At 38.4% G+C, this 10000-nt stretch overlaps 1 protein-coding gene across 2 annotated transcripts in view; it reads left to right on the top strand.

Annotated features, from left to right (window-relative positions):
* LOC122799515 (TRIO and F-actin binding protein) overlaps nucleotides 1–10000 on the top strand; it is a 3126988-nt gene that overhangs the window by 880956 nt on the left and 2236032 nt on the right. For both annotated transcript variants that reach the window (XM_044068636.1, XM_044068645.1), the window contains exon 9: nucleotides 8297–8368. In XM_044068636.1, the coding sequence (XP_043924571.1) occupies nucleotides 8297–8368 (72 nt within the window). The remainder of the gene's footprint in view (nucleotides 1–8296; nucleotides 8369–10000) is intronic.

Consider the following 10000-nt stretch of genomic DNA (forward strand, 5'->3'; position numbering starts at 1 on the left):
ACTTCTTTCTTCTCTACCTGTTTTTTAAAGTCCCCACCTCTTTTATCTACACAAACCTGTTCTAAAACAGCAAAATAAAACGTTTTGAAATTTTTACAAGTAGCAGAATGTTTGAACAAGACATGGTTACTGTTATGACTTTTGATGGCATACAGATGCTCTTTATTTCCTGTCTGTAAATAATCCACACAGAACCACAATGAAATATTCCTGAAAAGTTTGCAGTGTCGGGTGTGTGTGGCAAAATGATGTATGGACCCTCGGAAATAAATCTAGAAAACCAAGCACCCATTACATTATAAGTCTCTCTTTCTTTGTTGGTTGTTGAGGGATGGATCTTTGTAACATCTTTCTCCAGCATATGTTTAAAACTGACCTCTTTTTATGTACAAATAAAGGCTGTTCTCCCAAAACATCAAATAAATCTTTGTTGCCACTAATAACTCGCCAATTATTTTGAATGATGTTTCTAATGCTAAATGTATCAACTGACATATCAAGACCACAATGTGGAATGTATTTTGTACCTATAATCTTGTTGTTGTTTGTACCTTTATGTTGCTGTTTGTTTTGTTATTACAAACTCATCCAAAATAATGGGTTTGAAGACATCATACCTCTTAACATGGACTTCTTGTGCTGTTCTTTCTAAAAATTCAGGACTGTAACCCCTACTAGCCTCTTTATCTCAAAATCCTCATCATTGCTAATCATATGGGAAGCCTTGATAAAGTGTCCTCTTGGAATGTTTTTTTTTTTTTTTTTTTTAAGTAATAAGGATGGTTACTATACCATTTTAACTGTACATCTAAAAGAGAGAGAGCTTTTCCAAACTCTCCTACATTAAACTTAAAAAATGGCAAAAGGTCATTTACAAGATCTGAAAAAATAGACTGATCAACATTTGCTTCAAAAATTAAAAATCAGATCATCTACAAATCTTTTGTAAAAAACTATCCTGTTGTACTCCTGTAATGTGGGCAATATTTCCCTCTCCCACCAACCAAGAAAAGGTTGGCGTGAGGTAACAGCTGCCCCCATGGCTTTGCTTTTTTTTTTGTTGGCAATACTTGTTATTGAAGAAGAAAAAAAATATTCTGTAATAAAATTTCTAATAATATACAATACTACTGTATAGAGGCTGTGTTAAACTTGGTGTATTTATTCAAATAGCAGCTAACATAATCAGTACCTTCTTCAACCGGGATGTATATAAATAATGACATTCATCAACTATAATAATAAAATTCTTATTGACAGAAAAAGGATATTCTTGACTAAACAGCTTAATATCATTTAGGAAATCACAGGAGTCTTGAATGTAGGAGGGTAATTTTTGAACTAGAGGGTTAAAAACCAAATCTAAAAATATAGAAATTCCCTCTGTGATTCCACCACGGGCAGAAACAGTAGGTTTAAATGGGGGGGGTTAGATTTTTATGTATCTTAGGTATGCCAAACAACATGCCTACATGTGGTTTCTCTATAGATAAAAAGTTATATAAATGAGAATCTGTTTCACCGCTCATTAATAAATCATACAAAACATAGTTCATAAGCCTGTATCTTTTATGTATGTCAGGTAAAGAAATGTCTTGATACTGGTCTTTGTTGTTTAGCATATTTTCAATGGCACTGTGGTAATCAACAACATCCATTACCACCAACTCACACCCATTTGTCTGCTTTGATAAGCCTTAATTTGTTTTGTTGCCTCAACTCTTTTAGAGCTTGATGTTCTGTAACAGATTGTAATAATGTTTTTACTGCTTTAGTGTTCAAAAGACTCCTATTATCCTTCTCACAAAAGGCGTCACGATTTTTGATGGTAAAGTGCAAAGGTGTGCTAAAAACTGAACGTTGGGAGAAACAGTAACTTAATATTATCGTCTTTCAATATAAAAAGGAAATTGAGCTTTCTTGTGTAAAACATCAAGTTTTAAAATAGCTTGAGTAAGTTTTGTTCTGTAGCTAGGTATAAAATTCAACATAACTTTAAAACTTATAAATGGTGTTCGTTGAAAATAAAGGAACTTACATTAAACACCTTGATTTCTCCCAGACGGTGCTTAAACCAAAGTTACTTATCTTTTTCTTCCCTTGTTCCTTCCATGTCCTCGATTTGAAGGACCCATCGTTTTCTGTCCACTGTTGTTTATTGACCGTTCTCCCTGTATTTGCTGATTTGCTGAAGTAAAACTAGCATTCAGAGAATGCAAAGGCAGTTCAGGAAAGTCCTCTTCATAATTGTTAAAGCAAAAATTTGCGCTGGATGTACAGGCGATCTGAAGTGACAGGCTGTTCTATACAGCCTCAATAACTGGTGGTTGTTCTGTTGTAGTAGTTAAAATTAAAGGCCTGTTGGTTTTTGTTGTTCTTATTCTGCACTGACTTACTGACACTGTGATTAGTTTGATTTTTGTTATCACATACATATATGCTGAAAGATCGCGCCCAATCTTTTTCTGTGCAGTTTTCTCATAACGGTCAACCCACACCAAAATACATTTGTATTCAAATCTGGTTTCCCATGAAGCACACGAAAGCACTTTGATCTCATTGTCCAAATTTTCTAGTGAAACACAAAGCTTAGCCAACAGTTACTATTCTTGATCAAAAGCAGTGTTGTTAAAAAACTTGACAAGTTCAAGGAAAAAAGGTTCATCTGTATTAACTCCATTGGGTACTTTGAAAACCCATAATCCTTTTGATACAATATGTAGCTTGACACATTGCTCAAAGTATTTATTCTTGATGGAAATTGCACGCTATTTCAGTTAATAATTTTATTTACATTGTATTCTGTATTCTGCATGTCTGCCTTTTCAGCCATAAATGAAAACAGAGTATGTTAGAAGACATCTTTATAGCAAGCAGTAGGGGACAGGCAATTGGAAACTGTCTTACCATCTCACCAACATCTAAAGAATCACTGAACCCATCTTTGGTTTCTTTTCTTACTGTTTGACCAGAGCTTTTTTGGTTAGTCAGCCACCAAAGTTTTCTGCATCTCTGCAAACAGGGCTATCAGATCTTGTAGAGTCCTATCCTGACTATCAGATACAGGATGTAATGTTAAATCTAATAAATCATCCAATGCATCAGCCATCAGGTTTTTTAACTTTTTATATGTTCTGAAGAAGTTTTATGAAAGCAGATATTAAAGGAAACTATGCTAACCTTGTTTTGTCTAAGTTCCTTTGTGCTTTACAGATCCTGAAAGTGAGACACAACTGCTGGTACGTACTGATGTACCAGTGGACAGGGTGATTGCAAGGACAGAGGTGAGTGGTAGTACCGAGGCTGACAGTGAGGCACCACTGTCAAAAGATACCAGGCTTCCTGTAGAAAGGGAGTTGGGAAGGGTCACAAAGGTAGAGTTGAGACAGACTCCGCTTTCGGACCCTACCTTATGAGGCTTGAGGGAGGTACCTAAGGAGGCATCCAATTCTCAAGGAAAAGGGAAGTCTGTATACTGGAACAAAGGGTTACTGTATAGAGAGTGGATCCCTGAGGGTGGGCTAGAGGGTCAGGTAATACAGCAGTTGGTAGTGCCTAGAGCCTACCATCTGGCACTTCTAGCCATAGTCCATGACATTTCTTTTGCAGGTCATATGGGCATAAAGCATACCAAGAGATGCATTATGCAGAACTTTTACTGGTCTGGGATTACAAGAGATGTAATAGAGTACTGCAGGACGTGTGAGCAGTGCCAAAAGGTAGACAAGGCAGGAGACAAGGTGAAATCTCCTTTGATGTCTTTGCCTGTGATTGAAGAGCCACTGCAGAGGGTAGCTATGGATATTGTGGGGCCTCTGAGTACCCCAAGTTCCACAGGGAAGAAGTATATCCTGGTGGTAATAGATTATGCTACTAGATACCCTTAGGTGGTAGCTCTGTCCTCCATCGAGGCAGAGAAGGTGGCAAATGCTTTGTTAGAGATTTTCAGCAGGGTAGTTTTCCTGAGTGAAATACTGATTAACAGAGGTGCCAATTTCATGTCAGACATGCCAGCTTGTCTGTGGCAGTGCTGTTGGGTGAAACAGCTAAAGACCACCCTCTACTACTCCCAGACTAATGGTCTTGTGGAGAGGTTAAGCTCTACACTAAAGACCATGCTACAGACATTTGCAGACCAGTTTATGAGAGAGTGGGACAAATATTTCTCCCATCTGCTGTTTGCATACACAGGTGTACCCCCAGGAATCCACAGGTTTTTCACCCTTTGAGTTAGAATCTCCCTCTCATGTTAATGCTCGTTTCTCCTTTTTTTCGGCCTCCAAATGCTGCAGTCTCTCATTATCTTTGACTTCCAAATGCCACAGTCTCTGTGCTGATTCTAATTAAAAATATTTGGGCTCTAGTTCAAGTCTGTTTAACTCCAGATGGGTTTTTAAGTCCTCTGAGGAAAAGGTGAACTGCTCTGTTTATGAGGACTGCACATCCCCATCACCAGACTGGTTGTCTTCCTGGTCGCTGGTTCATGTTGTAATTAAGGCTGAAATAATTTCCTCTTTAGTCAGGCTGGCATGCAGCAGTCCTTTGGCTTCACACACCTTGGCCAACTGGTTCTTTGTCAGCTTGCCATAATCCTCTGCTGACATCTTTGCCTGCTTTCCCTGACTAAACTATACTAACAAAAATAATTAAAATTGTTGTGAAAATAAAACCTTTTATGTTTACCTTGTGGCTGCTGAGAGTACACGTGCCTTCAGTGACAACTGCCCACAAGCTACTGAAGTTTAGTTAATATCCCACCAAGCTATGGTGATGGTTCATACTTCAGGCCAGTAATCAAGGAGCCTGAGTTGTCACCACTGGCACCTGTGAGGGACGGCTACTATGAACAAAAATGGATACACACAGTATTTTCAGATGCAACTCTCTGCACCAAGCACAATTTCCCTTAAGAGCACACAGGGAGCACACTCCAGACTTGGGTCTGGATTCTGTCTCTCTCCAGGCCCCAAACAAGACCCCACACTGATCACGTTGGAGCTCTGTGTCCCTGCTCTCTGTCCAGACTACAAGGCAATTAGGCTGCCAACAGTCAGCTACTCTAAAGCTCTTACAAGGGTACCCAATTATACTGAGTCAAATTAATACTAATACAAATGGTAGAGTTTGACCAATGCAGCAAGGCTTTCAGGGGTGCCCACATCACTTCTGCCCTGCCTTCTAACTCCTTTTCCAGGTATTTATTTAAACATTTGTTTATTTAGACATCCCCTAGCTACTATGATATTGCATTCACTGATCCCTACTGGTTTTGAGCCTGTCTTTTGTATACATACACTTGGAACTGTCCTTACTTTTAAGGTTGGAACATCTACCTTGTCTGGTTTGCCACAAAGTCTATTCCTGATACTAATTTTTAGCAAATATTTATTTCGTATTGCATGGAATTTGTCTGAGAGTTAGATAATACCAAAGGCTTCCAAAGGTAGACATAACAGATAATCACCATTATATCTGTTGATCTTAAAGGAAGGCTTATATAGTTACGCTTATTAACCTCCTACTGTCCCTACTTTCCCACTGTGCTGGGGGTCCTCTTCTTCTTGTGGTTGCAGATTTTTGTATTAACCAGGCTGCATGTCATTATTTTAAATATTGTTGTTGCATGTTGTGATTTTGCTTGATTATATTAAGGGTAGCAGTAAGTTGTGAGATATGCTTGCCCACTGAAAGCTAATCATGGTCTGTTACTTTGTGCACAATGCCAGTGCTTATTCCATCAGGCGGTATAAACTCACCCTTGTGTAGAAATGAGAGGATATTCAGAAATGTACTGGGCTAGGGAATTTCAGAAGAGGAAATTCCAGTTCTAGCAGTTGCCCCAGCAGTTTTCCATACAGATTTATGCTATGTTGAACACACATCTGTTGTTTTCTAGATCACCTGTAACTTGACTTGTGCATCATTGTCCTAGATTTGGGGAGCAATATGTCTCAGTTGTTACTGATTTCATAGAATGTCATTGATTTTGACTAATTTTGCCCTGCCCCTCAAAAAAATTATTTTCTGGCATATCACTGAGGAATACAGTCAATCAATAATACCAGATATTACAGTTTTATATTCTTACTGCAATATTTTAAACATTGCCCCTGATTTATGGCTTTTGCCCCTTACCCCCATTACTTTTGTCTTTGTCCAGAATTCTTGAGTAAAGATGTCGAAAGGTATGTTAGGGAGTGCCAAGCTAGGCACTGATTACAGACACTTTCATTCTCTAGTAACCAAAGATACAGTACTTTTGAAGAGTTTGGAATATCCCTTCATCCAGGTGAAGCCATGCACTTAACATTCAAAAAGTGTCATCACCAGAGCAGTTCTTTTTGACTGTATTTTATTAATTCTTTTATAGTTTACCTACTTCTCTGCTACTTGTCTGCAGAGCACTATAGTGGGACCAGTGCCTCCACTGTGTTACTAACGTGATGGACAGTACATTTGCCTTCCTCTGTAGTTAGCTGCATCCCTCCCTTCTGTATGTTTCTTATATGAAACATCAGTATGATTTCTTTTTTTCTTGACGGGTTCTTCCCATGCAGACTCTAGCCCATTGTGTCCTGTCCATTTGGTACTTCTTGATTCAGTAATGATCATAACATCCATTTGGCTCATACCTCTCAAGTGTACAGATTTTCGCAGAATGTCCAGATTTTTGCCTCATATTTTTGCTCTGTTCCTCATAAAATCTCTGTTTTTCTGACAAATTATTGGAATGATCTGAGGACTGAAGTCACTAAATAGTGACATACATTTGAGTTTCAGACTTCACATCCTTCAGAAAATGTATGTTAAAAACAAATCATGTTACTCTAGCAACTTTCTAAGCTTATAAGAGTAATATTTAAAATATGTCCCTGTTTTAGGGCCTTTGTCCCCATTTTGTCATTCGTTGTCCAGATTTCTTGCACTGAGAGGTTGAGAAGTAGGATTTGGCTTCTTCAGAGATAGCATCTAGTTGCTTATACTGGTTTGGTTGTAATTATTACTGCTATAGATGTCTTTTCTGTATAAGAAAAAAAGGAGAAACCTCTACAAAAGGTAATCTATGCACTGAAATCCAGCACAGCTATCATGGAATGTGAAAGTAGCTTTAAAGAATTAAATCAATTCAGGCATTTGTGGGTCTGTGAGGATGATGATGATTCTGAGTGATTGGCAAAACTCACTAATACTGGGGGGGGGGTGTTCCTAGGCCCACAGCATTGACAATACCTACTGGTGGCTGGGTGTATTACCTGCCTGTAATGGCCAGGTTGACTCATCCAGCTCTATGAGAAAGTGGGAAGTGTCTGTGGAAGCATTTATGACTCCTTTTCCTGGCCAGTCAGCAAGTCACCTATGAAGGGGAGGTGAATAGGCTATTCTTCAGAACCTGAATTGGGTACACTCCCTACCACTTGGCTTTACCCAGTGGGGAATGAATGGGTTTATTAGACTTCCTGGGCATGAACAAATAGACTGTAGGGTTCCTACCTATTCCAAGTTATTCCAAGGATGCTTGGCTCTCACCCATGACAGAACAAATGGACTATTATTTACAGGCAGAGAATTTGGGAGTGTGAGTAATCATTTTCCTTTAAATGTGAAAACCTTACTGTGTTAGATAAAAATACACATGGAATATGAACATGAAGTTGTTCTTACGCTGTGTTTCGCTGCCGTGCTAGAGACTCGGGTACAAAATAGCTGATGTTACATGTTACCAGCATTTCTTTGGTCATGCTCTGCCAGTCTCACCTAACTTTTAAATAAATGACTGACATCATTTTTTCAACATGGATTAGAGTGGCAAAGCCTACCAAAAGAGAATCTTAGGGCATGAGAGAGAGAGAGAGAGTGTATTCTTTTCACTCATTCTCATTTATAGATGGGTGCAACCTCCCTGCTGTGCTACTGTCAACATCTTCATAGGTGACACCCACATGCATGCATACTGGTTAAGAGCTGGATATGATTCCCAGAGCTGTTATTTCTATAAAGTGTGATTTTGAGCACATTGTTAAGCTGTATCAGAACTTACTGCCTCCCTTAATATAATCAATTGTATTGTTTTGCTTTTGGCTAATTATCAATAAGTAAATAAAATAATGAATGTTTAAGTAGATATACAGATTTTAAGAATGTAATGATAAACATATTTCATTTGCACTGACTTGGTGAGTCAAGTGATTGTTTTGGCCGTCTGCATATAATATGGATAATTTGTTCTGCAGCTGTAATCAACACAACTTGTCATTTCTTTGTGTTTCCATTAAAAATTGCTTGTCAATCTTCCTAGGATGCAAAAATGACAAGAGAAGAATATATGTCATGGCGAGACAGCCTTCGGTCGACTGCTAAACCCAGAAAGGTATGTGCTGCTTTAGAGTGTGTGTTACTGAGTATTCATTTAAAAACACTGTAGACTGCTAGCATTTAAAGGCACTTGGATACTATTATTTATTCATTTATTTACTTTATATTAGTGTCTGGCTTCACATATTTTTTGATCAGCCTTTTGAATCATGGTCACAAATAGTGTGGATGCACTAACAGGACAAATATATCTTGTTATTTATGTCTGAAATTAATGTGCAAATAAAACAAAAACATAATTACTGTTTTGGAGACATCCTAGACACCTGTGGGTATTCTTTTTGTGATAACATTGTAACTTCATTGGCTTAGAAGCAAGGGGTATTCCATTTTCCTTCCCCATCTCAAGGATTTGCCATAGGTGAAATGGCAATTCTCCAAATTGCTTGTAGTTGTTTAAGCAGTGTATGAGTATTTGTCCATCCTCTGATGGTCTGGATTAATTTCTCTGCCTTGTTCCAACTGAGTGCCGGGAAGGGCTTCACCTAACTGACTTTCATTTGGTTTAAGTGAGCACTGGAGAATGAAAAAATGAATATCCCTAACATTTCTTGGTGGAGAAGATAGTTTTAGACTTAACTATAAAAGCAGTAGTGGTTTTGAGATTTAAGTTAACTTTCATCTGTGTATAGGAAACAGACAAGAAGCACTTTAAGCTAATTTTGAGACGTGCCGATTAGTGTGGTACTTTGTACAGTGTAAGCAGGTTTTGTATTTAGCTGTTGTGTGACAGGATAATTTGCAATGTTCTAAACAATTATTTGTTGTGGGCTTGCTAGTTTTGATTGTCTGCTTATTACTCCTGTTGGCTTTATTTTATGCTGAATTTGCATGTCTTTGCATGTGTATCTTGCTGCACATGTTAACTGATTGATTTGCCGGACCTGACTAAATTGTGATCCCTCCAACACCACGGATGTGTCTTTTTAAAACAATTTGCAACACTAAAACTGATGTTAAGATTTTGCACTTTGCTCTTGTGAAAGAAGGGGAATTTGCAGTGTTCTCAGCATTTATTTGCTGTGAATTCGCTGGCAGTCCATGTTTGACTAGATGCTTATTGCTATCCATTACCTTTGCTTTCTGCTGCATTGCATGACTTTGCATTTGTTTGAGTAGGGCTTTGCCGTGCTGTCCTATGTGCAGCAGTACACACACACACACACACACACACACACACACACACACACACACACACACACACACACACACACACACACATGCTACATAACAGCCAGTGAGCACCTGTTCCTGTTATATTAATTTAGGTGATATGAAATCTAGTATTCAAACAGCTGTGCTTACAGCAGCAGCTTGTGATCCCATGCAACATTTATCCAGAGCTTGTCTTTTGTGGCACCTGTGACTGAAATCTGTCTGTCATATTTTACTTGCTAAGTTCTTATGCTGAGTTAGCAAGTGTTTGTGAAACTTGTGCCTATAACCTGAGCAATCCATCCATCCATCCATCCATCCATCCATCCAACCATTCATCGACAATTCCTTTTCCCCCATTTTCTCACATGGGATAGGGGTGTCACTGAAATGTTTGATGTAAAGTACTTCCTAAGCGTTGTGGCTCCCATTCCCAGATCTTGTATCATTTATCTCATCATATAGTACTGAA

The sequence above is a fragment of the Protopterus annectens genome, chromosome 1.part0 (genome assembly GCF_019279795.1).
Source record: "Protopterus annectens isolate FY-2018-M chromosome 1.part0, PAN1.0, whole genome shotgun sequence".
Classification (NCBI taxonomy): Eukaryota; Metazoa; Chordata; order Ceratodontiformes; family Protopteridae; genus Protopterus; species Protopterus annectens.